Source organism: Aspergillus fumigatus, chromosome 3 (assembly GCF_000002655.1).
Source record: "Aspergillus fumigatus Af293 chromosome 3, whole genome shotgun sequence".
NCBI lineage: Eukaryota > Fungi > Ascomycota > Eurotiomycetes > Eurotiales > Aspergillaceae > Aspergillus > Aspergillus fumigatus.
The window spans coordinates 2,827,673-2,842,390 of NC_007196.1; the positions used below are offsets into that span (position 1 = coordinate 2,827,673).

At 52.1% G+C, this 14,718-nt stretch overlaps 6 protein-coding genes across 6 annotated transcripts; 5 read left to right on the forward strand and 1 right to left on the reverse strand.

The window, feature by feature from the left end:
• Positions 1–727: 727 nt before the first annotated feature.
• On the forward strand, positions 728–1,920 carry AFUA_3G10860 (uncharacterized protein; the record flags this gene model as incomplete). The annotated part of the gene is made up of 1 exon (XM_749440.2): positions 728–1,920. The coding sequence occupies one exon, from the start codon at positions 728–730 to the stop codon at positions 1,862–1,864; it is 1,137 nt and encodes a 378-aa protein (XP_754533.1). The 3' UTR covers positions 1,865–1,920.
• A 50-nt stretch (positions 1,921–1,970) lies between these two features.
• AFUA_3G10870 (uncharacterized protein) lies at positions 1,971–3,712 on the forward strand. The gene is made up of 2 exons (XM_749439.2): positions 1,971–2,294; positions 2,355–3,712. The coding sequence occupies exons 1-2, from the start codon at positions 2,173–2,175 to the stop codon at positions 3,190–3,192; spliced, it is 960 nt and encodes a 319-aa protein (XP_754532.2). The 5' UTR covers positions 1,971–2,172; the 3' UTR covers positions 3,193–3,712.
• A 153-nt stretch (positions 3,713–3,865) lies between these two features.
• AFUA_3G10880 (anion exchange family protein) lies at positions 3,866–6,410 on the forward strand (the record flags this gene model as incomplete). Its single annotated transcript, XM_749438.2, has 5 exons — positions 3,866–4,534; positions 4,613–4,761; positions 4,818–4,905; positions 4,959–5,455; positions 5,515–6,410. The coding sequence occupies exons 1-5, from the start codon at positions 4,125–4,127 to the stop codon at positions 6,408–6,410; spliced, it is 2,040 nt and encodes a 679-aa protein (XP_754531.1). The 5' UTR covers positions 3,866–4,124.
• A 255-nt stretch (positions 6,411–6,665) lies between these two features.
• Positions 6,666–8,305, forward strand: dbp8 (ATP-dependent RNA helicase DBP8; the record flags this gene model as incomplete). Its single annotated transcript, XM_749437.1, has 2 exons — positions 6,666–7,186; positions 7,246–8,305. 2 exons carry the CDS (start codon positions 6,666–6,668, stop codon positions 8,303–8,305), a joined length of 1,581 nt encoding a protein of 526 aa, XP_754530.1.
• A 302-nt stretch (positions 8,306–8,607) lies between these two features.
• On the reverse strand, positions 8,608–10,655 carry AFUA_3G10900 (uncharacterized protein; the record flags this gene model as incomplete). Its single annotated transcript, XM_749436.1, has 5 exons — positions 8,608–9,246; positions 9,303–9,494; positions 9,563–10,012; positions 10,091–10,403; positions 10,486–10,655. The coding sequence occupies 5 exons, from the start codon at positions 10,653–10,655 to the stop codon at positions 8,608–8,610; spliced, it is 1,764 nt and encodes a 587-aa protein (XP_754529.1).
• Positions 10,656–10,750: 95 nt separating this feature from the next.
• Positions 10,751–14,357, forward strand: AFUA_3G10910 (putative glutaminase; the record flags this gene model as incomplete). Its single annotated transcript, XM_749435.2, has 5 exons — positions 10,751–11,882; positions 11,958–12,372; positions 12,430–13,435; positions 13,488–13,618; positions 13,668–14,357. Exons 1-5 carry the CDS (start codon positions 11,620–11,622, stop codon positions 14,355–14,357), a joined length of 2,505 nt encoding a protein of 834 aa, XP_754528.1. The 5' UTR covers positions 10,751–11,619.
• Positions 14,358–14,718: the final 361 nt, after the last annotated feature.

The window sequence follows — 14,718 nt, forward strand, 5'->3', positions numbered from 1 at the left end:
TCTAGGTAGGTCTAGGGTACCCCGAATAGTGCACCACAAGTATTATTAGACAAACCTTAGCAAGATTAAGCCCAGCGCTGGAGAGATACAAGGCAAGTCTTGATTTACACCCTTCCACCCATTGTTTTCAAAGCGGGTGACCCGGTTACCAATATGGCATGATGATGTCCGTGTCCGTGCTTGGTGTTATCAAAAGAAAGGAGCTGGGCGTCAGAGGTGATGGGAGAATCCAAAGACCCTAGGTAGTCTGAAGTTAGATGTTAAGCTCAGTCTACCACGAAGGGTCAAGTACCTTTGTCGGGAGCGGCATTGAACGTGTTGCCTTCGTTATTTAACATATATTCCAAGGGTGGCTTTGAATTAATTCGTAGTCTCTCGCCAATAACATCATTGGATTCGTTCTAGAAGTTGCGTACTTGCGGGTTTCCCAATGGAAGTTTCGATGAGTTGTAATCCGCAGGGAGCGCAGGAAGTTCAATCTCAACAATAGGCCTGTGAAAGGCAGTAATGACTGTGATTTGCAAAGAAAGCAGAAATATAAGGAGAATCAGGGGACCGAACGCGAGAGGCACTTAGACTGGATTCCAGGATCAGCTCCTATCGAAGTCTCGTCCACTGACATCGGGGAGACACCGGCAAAGTCCGTGTTTAGAGTCCGATTGCCTTGGATTGAACACCACCGATCACCCTCAACAATTGGTTCTCACCACATCGACTCATCGTGATCATGGCCCACGATCGTCCTTTGGATGGCCTTTCAACCTTACCAGGGCCAGTCTTGGAGATGGTTTTGATGCAGCTCGATGACCTCGCATCTCTCTACAGCATATATCGCTCCTCCCCAGCTGTCTTCCGCTTGCTACATGAAGATGGCACTGCAAGACGCATCTTTCAGAGGATCATGGAGCTTAGCGTTCCTGAGCAAACTCAAGTCTTGATCCGCAAATTTACATTCTTGCGATGGAATGTCCGTCCTGCAAAAGATCTGGATGACTTCATTGAAAAGTACATCAAGGATGGCACTGCTTTCGTGTTCCCTCATGACATTCCACTCTCCGTTCTCTGCGACAGTCTTGCCGCTGCGGCAACTATCCGCTACCTAGCCCATGCCGGCATGTATGAGATGATAGCTCGCTGCCAGCAGCTAGAGCTCATGCAGTTGCAAAATCCGAAGTTGAAATATATCCGGAATGCCTACCGAACGCCCGCTCTACGGAACTCGGAATACTTCCCAGTGCCAAAGCCCCCTCGAGAGCGATATCAACAAGCCGATGCAGTTCCAGTATCAACACTTGAAGAGCAGCGGGCTATTCGCGCCATTTGGCAGCTTTTACTAGTCTGGGAGCTGCATTGTGTCGTTAACGGACAGAGTCCTCGCTGGAACTGGCCCTCCAATGAGGTCAGCCGACTCCAAAACATACATTTTGAGGAAGTATGGTGGCATGCCCTGCGGAACGAGATCATCGAGCCAATTCGGACCGTGAATGAATGTAGCTGTCTGTTTCCGACGTTGCAATCCCCTGGGGAGAGACTCCGTGCAGCTAAAAATCTCGCGTTCACTGCAGGATGGAAGCTTCCTTGTGACTGCTCTGCTCCCAGCGCCTCTCTTGTTCAGGACATAGATGGTATGGAGTTCCGGCATGGTGCACCAGGTTATCTATTTGTGCTTGGTAGATTATCGCAATGGTACACCTCGCCCTGCCGCCACGTGACATTTCGCCCCTTCCGTCGCTATGGCTTTGCAATCTGGGATCTGAGGCGTATGCAGGGCCTGGGTCTTCTGTCGGCGCCAGGGATTCCCCCCAGTTGCCTCAGGCTCCCAGATCGGAACCCGATGAGTACGATAGGTGGGAAAGCATTCTGAGTCAGGAGGATCTGGAGGAGATCGAGCAGCGGCGGAAACATTACTGGCCAGGGACTGAGATCGTAGCCGTCGAAGACGAATGGTCAGTCACGCCACGAGCTGAGATCTGAATCTGGAAATATTCCTATTGCCAGGTGTCATTAAATTTCAAACTGCAGTGGATCTGTGATAGTGTAATATACAGACAGTCGCCAATCCTGCATGCGCCTTCCTACCCCCCTCCTCTACCTCATCACCTATGCTTCAGTACCTCTTCATTCACTTCAACCCCTTTCCAGCCCATATGTATTGCTTCTCAATCATTCAAGATGGTGAGTGTCCAACAATGTCAAAGGCGCATAAGGTCAGACACGAGTCTGCAAACACTACTTTGGGTATTATTCATCGCCGAGCATCCGGGTTCTGGATGGATGGAATCTCTCATGGACAGGTATGTGTCTCTTCAATGATATGTGACAGCAAGCCAACTTTGACCAACACGTAACTCCAGATGCCCTTTGCACCAAGTGGTTATAAGTTTTACCGCAACGTCAGGGACTATGGTGCCACGGGTGACGGAACAGCGGACGACACCGCGGCCATCAATCGAGCCGTTTCTGATGGCAATCGCTGCCAATACCGTCTTGCCGACAACGGTTGTCACGTCAAATGGCAAGACACAGACCTTTTCCGAGGATCGAATTCCGAGTCTTACAGATTTGACAACCACCACCAAGGTCACTACGACCCTGAGTGAGAACGAGATCCAAACGGCTACCTCAACCACCACTCTGATTCCCGTTATCTTCCCAGTCACGAAGGGTGGCTTTTATTGGTCGCCAGTGCCGGAGCCAACTGCCCCGGAGTTCCCCATCCCCTCCCTTCCCGACTTTCCTCCCGTTCCCTCGTCACCTTGTTTCAAGCTGGGAGATCTGTTCTCTCGTAACTGTCCTCCAAATGACAACAAGGCGCCACAGACAACACACTTTACCCGCGGTCCGAATTACCCTAGCTGCCGCAGCAACTGTGGTCATCTACGGTCCGAAACAGACAGCTCGTCCTCGAGCTCGTGTACCACCCAGAATGTGACACCGTGCCCTAAGTGCATCCTTAGCCAGGTATTTGAATTTCTCAACCTGTCCTGGCTTTATCAATTAAATATTTCATTTTTGCCACGCAATAACAGAGATGCTTATCTAGATATTCACCATAGCGAATCACACAGGAACAGCCCTCCCTCAGGCACAGACACCAGCTGCTCCTCAGAGAAGGAGAAATGCATGCAGCATGCGCAGCTTTGGTTAAGAAACTCAGCACCGACTTTGCCAGTAATAAACCCAGTGATGTGATGAGTATGATGAAGAAGGAACAGGCGCAATATTCAGCGCTAGCTTCATCAGCATACAACAAAATGCTATTCAGAATTGGTTGCACCTGGATCAGCAGCATAGGACTCCCCTCAGCATGATATATCTAGTCTTCAGAACGCATCCGGAACTCAGTCTCACCGCTTACCTGGCCCTTATAGCCAGATTGATAGCGCTCAGGAAAAAGTCCGGTATTGGTTTCTCGAAAATAATCAAGGCAGTACTCCAGGATGGCTGGTATCCGTCGCCCCTTTTCACCACCCGCGAACCGGAAATGCTAAGGCTGGTGAACTCCTTGACTGATTGTCCAGACTAGAAGGAGCTGGTCTTTGATGCTTCCACCATGTAGACTTGGCAAAGTGAAAGCATGGTGTGATTTCTATTGATCAGCCCTAAGGGACAGGAATGGTGCGAGTCTAAGCTCCGTGATAAAGCATAGTGATGGCAGGAGACTAGTCTAATTACGGTCCTGAATGCTGGCAGTGGTGTGTGAATCCTGCTACAGCAACTGGAGATTGAGGACTTTATCACTTCTGCTTAGATGAGTCTACTAGGAAGGACTGGGAGCTATTCAAACTACAGTTAGTGTTGAGAGACGTAGATGATGTCAGCAGAAAAGGATTGGAATAACTACATAGTTAACTAGCCCAATTGGGCGATTCCGTCCATCGCTTTAGACCGCCGTGCCTAGACAAGCCGTGCCTCAGGCTCAGAAATCTATCCATTTTACTCCCTTTCAAACTTCAGGATTTTAGAAGATACAAGCAGGATAGAAATATCCTCCCAACACTGAATTTCCCGCAGCCGCAGAGCGGGTGACGTGGTCTCCCCATCCCACTTCTCTGCCAGCGCAATTCAGCTTGGCCAGGAAAGAGTGGTAAAGTGTACAAGTGTACCATTGTACTCCGTACAAAATGCAGAGAAACCGTCGAGCCTCACACACTTCTGCTCGTGAAGAGGACACCGTCTTCTCGAGGTCAAATCTACACCCGACAACCTCGCATGGCTCGGTCCACTCATCTCACTCCCAGCGGAATTCTTGGCAGTCCAGACCTCCGCACGCCCGACGGGGAAGTGGCCAATCGCACTCCCAGCGCTCCCAGCATCAGCATGGCGGTGTCTCCCATGGACAGCAGGGTGCGGAGGGTCTGTCGGGGGTGCAGACTGGCGCGTCGTCTGCGCGGACGAGCAGGTGGTGGCGGGTAAGGCTCTTCCGCGGCATGATCAAAGATATCAAGCGGAGGGCGCCGTTCTACTGGAGTGATTGGACTGATGCGTGGGATTATCGCGTTATCCCGGCTACTGTTTATATGTATTTTGCCAAGTAAGTGCCGTATGACTTCTGAGGCTTTTTTTTTTGTCCAGGCTATTGCGGAGTAGAAGAGAACACTGACTGGTGCAGTATTCTGCCTGCTCTGGCGTTCTCGCTGGATATGTTCGAGAAGACGAAGCAGAGTTATGGGGTTAATGAGGTCCTTCTTGCCTCTGTTTTGGGGGCTGTTGTTTTTGCGGTCTTTGCTGCGCAGCCTTTGGTTATTGTTGGTGTTACTGGTGGGTTTGTTCCGATTCTGGGGGCTGTGCTCATGATGCTCACCTGTATTGCGCAGGTCCGATTACGGTGTTTAATTACACTGTTTACGATATCGTGTCGCCGCGTGGGACGCCCTACCTTGCTTTCATGTGTTGGATTGGGATGTAAGAAACCCCCTTTGCTTTGGTGACTCTTATACTTGTGCTGACTGTCGAAGCTGGTCGTTGATTATGCATTGGATTTTGGCCATCACCAACGCGTGCAATGGTCTGACTTATGTCACCCGCTTTTCGTGTGATATCTTCGGGTTTTACGTGGCCTTCATCTACTTGCAGAAAGGGATTCAGGTCCTGACCCGACAATGGGTTCAGGTCGGGGAGGCCTCCGCCTACCTGAGTATTATGGTTGCCCTTCTTGTCCTCATGAGTGGATGGGTTTGCGGACAACTCGGTAGCAGCACGCTGTTCCAGAGATATGTCCGCAAATTCTTGGAGGATTACGGTACACCGTTGACTATCATTTTCTTCACTGGATTCGTCCACATTGGCCATATGCGGGATGTTGAAGTTGCGACCTTGCCCACCAGTAAAGCCTTCTTTCCCACGGCTGATCGTGACTGGTTGGTGGATTTCTGGAATATCAGTGTCGGAGACGTCTTCCTTGCCATTCCATTTGCCCTTCTTCTGACCATTCTGTTCTACTTCGACCACAATGGTGGGTTCTCACTTTCTGAAGGGTATCACCCGAACCATAGTGGCTGACATACTGCTTAGTGTCATCACTGATTGCGCAGGGAACAGAGTTCCCTCTACGCAAACCCGCCGGCTTCCACTGGGATATCTGGCTGCTGGGACTAACCACCTTCATAGCTGGAATTCTCGGTCTTCCATTCCCCAATGGACTGATCCCCCAGGCACCTTTCCACACAGCTGCACTTTGCGTTACACGCGATGTGGCTGATGAGGATGATACCAACAAAGGCAAAACAATCCGCGTCACCGACCACGTTGTCGAGCAAAGAGTCAGTAATCTCGCTCAGGGTCTCTTGACCCTCGGTACCATGACCGGTCCACTTCTCATCGTCCTGCATTTGATCCCGCAAGGCGTCATGGCGGGTCTTTTCTTCGTCATGGGAGTGCAAGCCCTCCAGGGCAACGGTATCACGCAGAAACTCATCTTCCTGGCTCAGGATAAGAACTTCACTCCTCCATCAAATCCATTGAAACGAATCGAGCGCAGACTCGCCATTTGGGTATTTGTTATTATTGAATTGATCGGTTTTGGCGCCACGTTCGCCATCACCCAGACGATTGCGGCCATTGGATTTCCGGTGATTATTTTGCTGCTCATTCCGTTGCCCTCGTTCGTGCTACCTTATTGGTTCACAAAGGAAGAGCTCGCTATTCTTGACGGCCCCACTGCCAGTCCGTTCACCATGGAAAGCGTTGGCGGGACTTATGGTTACGACGAGGTTGAACTGTCAGCGACTTCGGCTGCGGATACCCCAAATAGAGGCTCAGAGAAGCCAGACTCAGATGGAGGCGTTATGGTACGGAGAGACTCGTCTTCGGAATCGCCTATCGAGGACGATTTGGAGAGAGGAGAGGCCTACGAATTGCAGCCGGTGTCTTCAGTTCGAAGGAGAAGTACGACGAGCAGGGTGGATTGAGTCAGGAGAGGAGAATATGAATATAAAATCGAGTGATTCAATCTTCGGCATTACATACTCGCATTTAGAGGAGATAATAAAAAGCAACCCCATACCAGCCATCTCAAAAAACACTAAAGAGAGCCTATTGGACGATACTCTGTTGTATAAAAGTGGATTGATCACGTGAGACTTACACCGCCTTTGCGCGGTCGCCTTTTTTTGCCGAAGAATTTCGAAGAATTTCAGCATCGCAAAAGATATCCAACAAGCACAATGACGTCCCCCGTTCCCTCAGAGCCGGTATCTGAGGATACACATGATTCATCTAGCGGTTCTGAAGTAGAACCATCCAAAACCTCTACCCGAGCCCCCAAAAGACGACGACTCTCCGAATCCTCTGACGACTCTGACGACTCGTACGTTGCGCCGGCGCCGCTCCCCACCCTTTCCCGTATCAAAAAGAAGGGAGCACCAGATGCGAAACCGGCAGCTCCAGCAGGTCAAGATAACCCAGTGCTGATCCGTGATGCGTTGGAAATTGGGCTGCGGGAGGAAGCGTCGTCGTTTGCTGCGTTGAATGTCGCGCCGTGGCTGGTTGGGTCGCTGACGACGATGGCGGTCAGGAAGCCAACGGCGATTCAAAAGGCGTGTATACCGGAGATTCTCAAGGGGAGGGACTGTATCGGTGGAAGCCGGACTGGTTCCGGTAAGACGATTGCGTTCTCCGTTCCGATGCTACAGAAGTGGGCGGAAGATCCGTTTGGGATATTTGGGGTTGTGTTAACTCCGACGAGGTATGCTTCCCTGCGCGATGGAATGGAGATAGATCGGTATTGATCAGATGAGTGTGCAGAGAACTTGCCTTGCAGATTTTCGAACAGATCAAGGCCATCTCGGCTCCGCAGAGCATGAAGCCCGTTCTCATCACCGGCGGAACGGACATGCGACCTCAGGCCATTGCTCTGGCGGGGAGACCGCATGTGGTGATTGCGACTCCCGGCCGCTTGGCAGACCACATCAAGTCGTCCGGCGAAGATACAGTGTGCGGCCTCAAGCGGGTGCGCATGGTCGTTCTCGACGAAGCCGACCGACTGCTCGCCAGCGGGCCGGGTAGCATGCTCCCCGATGTCGAAACGTGCCTCTCCGCTCTGCCTCCCTCCAGCGAGCGGCAGACTCTCCTCTTCACCGCGACAGTCACCCCCGAAGTGCGCGCCCTGAAGAACATGCCCCGCTCCGCCAACAAACCGCCTGTCTTCGTGACCGAGATCTCCACGGAGAATCAGGGCACGATCCCCCCGACGCTCAAACAGACCTACCTCAAGGTGCCGCTAACGCATCGCGAAGCCTTCCTGCACGTCCTCCTCTCCACCGAGGGCAACGCCTCCAAACCTGCCATCGTCTTCTGCAATCACACCAAGACCGCCGACCTGCTCGAGCGCATGCTCCGCCGCCTCTCCCACCGCGTCACCTCCCTGCATAGTCTCCTTCCCCAGTCCGAGCGGAACGCCAACCTCGCCCGCTTCCGCGCCTCCGCGGCCCGCATCCTCGTCGCCACGGACGTCGCCTCGCGTGGTCTCGATATCCCTACCGTCAGCCTGGTCATCAACTACGATGTGCCCCGCAACCCGGACGACTACGTGCACCGTGTCGGTCGTACGGCGCGTGCGGGCCGCCGCGGCGAGGCCGTCACGCTGGTCGGACAGCGGGATGTGCAGCTTGTGCTGGCGATCGAGGAGCGCGTCGGCCGGCAGATGGAGGAGTGGAGCGAGGAGGGCGTCAGTATCGAGGGTCGCCTGGTGCGAACCGGTGCCCTCAAGGAAGTTGGCGAGGCGAAGCGAGAGGCCATGGTGGAGATTGACGAGGGGCGCGACGTGCTGGGTCGCAAACGGAACAAGTTGAAAAAGGTGCGGTAGCCTCAGTGTCATGAATATATAAGCATCCATCGAATAGATATTTTTAGCGAGTTTGTCTGGCCAGTTCATGGGTGTGTCTTTATCCTGCTAGTTCAAATGTGGAAGCAATTTGCCACGAGTGTACATGATATTGATGTAGAATCATAGCATATTTGCGTCTTCCTGGCGTACATGTCTATATCAACCATCCATCCAAACCTTCCAAAATTGCACCTTGTCAAAGTGCACGTAGCACACCGGACTATGGGTCCGTTATATATACTATACAAGACATGCATCATGCATCACCGGCGAAAGACGTATCATCCGCTCCGGGTATCCGAGACCGAGTGGCGTCGTTTATCGGACGTATTCATAAGCTTAAGAAGTCCATCGACCGCATCACTCTTGTGTGCCGGCGTGGCCATTTTCTCTGTTTTGTCGTCCTCGCCATCCTCCTCCGTCATGTCAATGGTCCTCTTGCCGCCGCGCCGTGATACTGTGGCCGGGGGACTACTCAGCTGCATGGCCGTGGGCGACTCAAGCGTGTCTGTCCGGCGGTGGAAGCTCTTCTGCGTCGGGGTCCTCAGTGGATCCGCATCCTCCTGGTTGGCGGTTGTCCCGGCCGATAGAGGAGGGGAAGAGAGACCAGCGGGTGCGTCGGAGGAGTTCTTCGGGGTGGGTTCGATGTCGACGTCTAGGGCAGGTTCAAGACTAGGTGATGATTTCTTTGACGTTGATGTGGAGGCGAGTGCTGCTGCTGCTAGATCTGCTGATGCTTCTGTCGTTGTGTCGCGCCGGGGTGTAGGCGCTGGATCGGTCGGCTTTTGACTCAAGGCAGGCAGTGATAGTCGGGGGAATTTGCGGCTGTGAGCTTCCAGCTCTGATAACCTGCGATCGAACTGGTGGTCCCGGACGTGGCGCATTGCGCTTCGTATCCGGCTGCGCAATAGACTCGCTTTCTGTTGGGGTCTTTGTGAGTGGAGATTGGAGGAAAGGTTTAGACGCGGTGCCTTACTTCCTGGATAAACAACTTGCGGGTTTGAGGGTCTTCGGGAATTGTTCTTGAATTGGTCTTGGGTGTTTCTTTTGGGCTCGGAGTGTCGATTAGATCTACAATGTCGCTGAGAGGTAGTCGGCGTGTTTGTTGATTGGATTGTTGTGGCTCTGTATGTTGGGTATCATTCGAAGGCATCGCGTCTGATTGTTGCTGTTGCAAAGGCAATTTTAGGACAGAGTTCCCAGTACTGGAGCTTACGAAGGGATCGACGGGCATACCTGATCATATTTTGGGGCCGTGGCCGGAGTAATGGCTTGATCCTGCAGGTTGCGTTCATGGTTTCTCTCCACCTGTTCGACACGTTGGATCTGCACGTTCTCTTTGTTTATTCGGGAGTCGTCCTCCACTTGGTCGATTGTACGCTTCTGGCCCACAAATGACGGTGAAGGAAGCAGTTTCTTCGGCGAGCGGCTCTCAGAGAGCGAGCGTTTGACTGGTGAAAGGTCTGAGACAACATCCAGATGTTTACTGCGCGCGGGAGACAGACACGCGTTGGGAGTCTTGTCGCTGAGGATGCGTCTACCGTCTTTGACGGGACTGAAATTTGATGTGGATTGCATTGCAATGAGCTTTAATGTAGGACAAGGGAGGAGGTAAAGAGTGAGACGTCGGGAGCGAGGTACAATAGTGACGGCAGCATTCAAAGTATATGAGTGGGACAGAAGTACCTAGAGGTCGATCACCACGCGAGTCGTTCTGGGGTCAGGAATGTTTGAACCAAGGTCAGATGGACGAGGAATGTATACAGAGGAAAGAAGAGAAAGTGCAATTGAGGGTCCAAACTCCTCCCTAAAGAAAAACAGGTGGTGGAGAGAAGTAGGGAAAGAAAACAGCGCGTTGGAGATGCGCGTGTGCAGTGGCTGCTGTATAGTACGGCGTAAAAGTACCTTAGCAGTACCAGTTGTGGTGGTTGGTTGTACCCACGCAGTATTCAGTGGTACCTCCGCCGTGACCAGGCCCACTCTAAAATGTCGCCCGCGTCTCTCCACGCGTCGTGATAAGAGATAAGTAGGAGGAGTGAGAGATCGAAGAACTCTGGAGTCATGAAGTCGGTTCAGGCTAGCTTGCAGGTAAGTATTTTACTTAATATTCAGCCGTGTTGAGGGAGATTATAGGTCGACAGAGATCTCTGGTGCTTTACCCAGGTACATGCCAGGTACTTTGGGTTACCAGACAATCAAGAAAGGTATAACAAACAACACGCTGATGAGAGATCCAGAAAGGGGTTCTACCATGACTAGTTATACAATTGTCTCTAAGACAGGGAATTAGAAATTTAAGGCAGATGGCCCAACTGCAAGTTATCTCCATGAATGGTGATTCTCAATGCTGAGGCATGTTTCGTCCTACATCGGGAGCATCCAATGTACCTGAGGTGTCTAGAGGTATACACAATCCTCGATCAACTCTCTATTCCACCATTGCGATGCTTCAACAAGAGTCTTGATAATATTATTGCTTGTCCGAACTAGTCTTTCCCGTTGTTCATGACATTGTATTCAACCCTAGTGGATCGTCGACGTGGTATTGACGTATATATAACCATCCACAGCTGTATATACTCCCCGGTTCAAAAACATGCGTAAACTACCTACGTTGACACAAACCACCTACATGCCTTGGTCCTTCGGTCCTCCACATTACCTTCATTCGAAGCCATCACTGTTCTGTTCTTGATCACTGAGAAGTGCTAACGGTGGTCAAAAATATCTCCGCATGACATCATCTCCTTAGCTCGGCTCAGTGACCTGAATGCCTTCAATCATCTCTCGCAACTCGAATCCATCACCTGAATATATAGTGGTATATCGACCTCGTTCGAATTGGGGCTCAGAGTCTCAGCACTCATCAGCGAGCTGCCGACCACAGACTGGTTGGCTTATTTGTGCAGTCAACGTCATCTGATCCTCCTAGGCTCTTCCACTACTCCGTACATTACGGAGTATCCCGAGCTTTCCCCGCATTCCTCGCAAGAAACTCACTGGCTGGACTGACCGGACTGAATCCCTCTCTCAGTCGATCATTGCGTCTCCGGTGGTCCTCTATCCACCATCCGGACGAATTGCATCGTCCGTCCCATGTGGAGTTGAATCAATCTGCCTGTTTCAACACTGATCATCAGTCAGCCTTCGAACAGACCGCCCGAACCTCTCTCTTACACCCGTCTCTCTCCCTTACACTGCTCCCGATCTCGACCCGTTGATCACCTTTCTCTGCATGCGGATTTGATTGTAGACCTGATTCCTAGTTACACACTCTACTGTACACCAACGCAATGCGCTCATCCCTTGCGGTGCTGGCCGCCGCTGTTGTCCAGGCGGCTGTCGGTGCAGCATCAACCCTCACCCCTCCAGTTCTGCCGTTGACAGTGCGAAATCCTTACCTGAGCACTTGGTTGGGGGATGCTCGAAAGGTGCCTTGGTCCAAATGGCCCATGTTTTATACAGGGGAAGAGCTTGGGCTCTCTTTGATGGCCCAGATCCCTAGTACTGGCACTGTATATCCGCTGCTGGGCAAGCCCCATGATTTTGTATCCGGGTATGGTGATATTGTATCTGTGGTCCACGTTAACTAAAACTCAAATGCATCCCAATCTGACAAATTTTACATCAGAGCCCCAGTCGAGTATCCGGTGTATCTAGGGGCCCAGTACGATGCTTCGACAACCAATCTGACCTACCGCATTGATTCTCATTCGACTGTCTCTTCTGCGGCTGGTCCAGTTGCACTTACGGTTTCTTTCTTGTCTCCCATCACCCCGACATCGACCCTGCGGCAGTCGATTCCTGCGTCCTATATTACGGTCTATGTCCACGGCGATGTGCCTGTCAATGTCTACATGGACCTCAATGGGCGTTGGGTGAGCGGAGATGCAGGCAGTCAAATTGTCTGGCAGCATGATACTTTCGGTTCTAAAGGGAAGAAGCCGACCCTTCAGAAATGGCAATTTCGCAGACAGAACGAGCTCCTCCTCTCAGAGATTCGGGATCGAGCCGAATGGGGCACCCTCCACTTTACTGGACCTGCTGTCAGTAATCTTTTCATCCCACTCGTCATTGACAGGAGCATTAATTGGCTGTACTAGGATGTCCAATATCACTCTGGCGATGCTCACACTGTCCGCAACATTTTCGCGACATATGGAGCGGTCCAGAACGTGAACGACGACGGTTTTCGTGCCATAGGAGATCGTGAGCCTGTATTCGCATTCTCCAAGTCATTCAAACCTGGTACCAGGGCAAATGACACGCAGAACAGTGTGACGTTCTCCATTGCTCTGATTCAGGATCCAGTCGTCCAATTTGCCTCTGCTCGTGGCCTGACCCTCATGAGACCACTCTGGCGATCATGGTTCATGGATCCCGAAGAACTGCTGAGCTTCCACTACAATGACTTTACCCATGCGGCCACCCTCGCTTCCGATTACTCTGATCAGTTGGCGAAGGACGCCTATCAATCCGGGGCGTATGACTATATGGACATTGTCGCACTTTCTGCCAGACAGGTCATGGGAGCAACGACATTCTCTGGGACCCCCGATGACCCAATCCTGTTCCTGAAGGAGATCTCCTCGAACGGCAATTTCCAGACCATTGATGTCATCTTCCCTTCGTTCCCCTTCTTCATGTATACGAACCCTCGCTGGCTAGCCTACCTCCTAGAGCCGTTAATCGAGCACATGCTCAGTGGACAGTACCCCAACACATACGCTATGCATGACCTTGGGGCCCATTTCCCCAATGCGACTGGCCATCCGGACGGCCGCGATGAGTACATGCCAGTAGAAGAGTGCGGCAACATGCTCATCATGGGCTTGGCAATGGTGAACTCACTCCGGTATACCAACGATTCGGCGGCTTCTTCGATCTGGTCCACACTAGGGGTTCCCCCCAAGGTCTCGGAACCACACACCGGATACTTCCCTCTGGGTGAGCTGCAGGCCTTGTCCGGAATTGATCAACAAGACGGCAAATGGGGCGGTGGCGCGGAAGGCGAGCGTCTCGCTGAGAAATGGGTTCAGCGCAGCTACAGGCTCTGGACTCAATGGACGGGCTACTTGGTGGAATACTCACTGGAACCTGCCAACCAACGTAAGAGAAATGCCTGTATCTTTCCTCAAGCACTAAAGCTGATCTGCGTTAGTCTCCACGGACGATTTCGCCGGATGGCTCGCACTGCAGACCAACCTGGCATTGAAAGGCATCATCGGTATCAACGCCATGAGCAAACTGGCCGAAGTAGCGGGACACGATGACGATGCAGCATATTTCAAGGTAATTACGCCTATTCCCTTGTCCCGCCAGCCAGCACTAACGACCGCAGAACATCTCGGACACCTATATCGCCAAATGGGAGCAGTTCGGCATGTCCCGCGACGGAACCCACGCAAAGCTCGCCTACGACTGGTACGGCTCCTGGACTACCATCTACAACCTATACGCCGACGCCCAGCTCTGCTTCCACCTGGAAGGCACCGACTCCTTCCCGGCCTCCCTCCTGAAAGCCCAAACTCCGCTTGGCAGCAAGAAACCGTCCAAAACGGGCTTCGTGCCCCACCACATCTACCAGAAACAGTCAATCTGGTACCACTACGTACGCCAGAAATATGGCCTCCCGCTGGACAGCCGCCACCTCTACACGAAGACGGACTGGGAGTTCTTTGCGATGGCGGTCGCCAGCGAGCGCACGCGCAGCGAGATCCTCGAGTCAGTCGCCAAATGGGTCAACGAGACCGTCACCGACCGGCCGTTCACGGATCTCCACAATACAGAGGGGCGCGGCGAGTTCCCCGGCCCCAATTTCTTCGCGCGGCCGGTCGTCGGCGGCCATTTTGCGTTCTTGGCGCTGCAGCGTGCTTGTGGCGGACGGGCGATGGAGGCGCTGGCGTTCCTCGATGATAACTCCGATCGGGAGACGCTGCAGGAGTGGATGGCGGCTGCTGCCAAAGCCGTGGAGGAGTTGCAGACGCAGTCTGATATTTGGGGGTATGGGTCCGACAATGGGGAGCTGTAAGATAAAAAAAACTGCAGTGAACTCCCAGTTTGGGAGCTGTTGGCTATGGTACTCCGTTGGATATGTCCCATGTATCTTTTGATTATGGCGTTGATAGTGGCCTCTGTATATGCAGTTCGTGTAGGACCAAACATGAGGATCATTGTTTCACGCAGACACATCCTTTACTAAGGGACTAGAGTAAGGACTGACTTTACCAGTGATTTACAAGAGAAACTATAGGATTTTTTAAGTTGGTTTTCTCAAATTTCCTATTTTTTGACAATCAAATCAAATTACATAGGCCATTTTCAGAGACGGAAACGAAAACCGCGAGGACGGTGAGATTTCCTTTTTTTGAGTTGTTTGTTCGCTCGTTCCC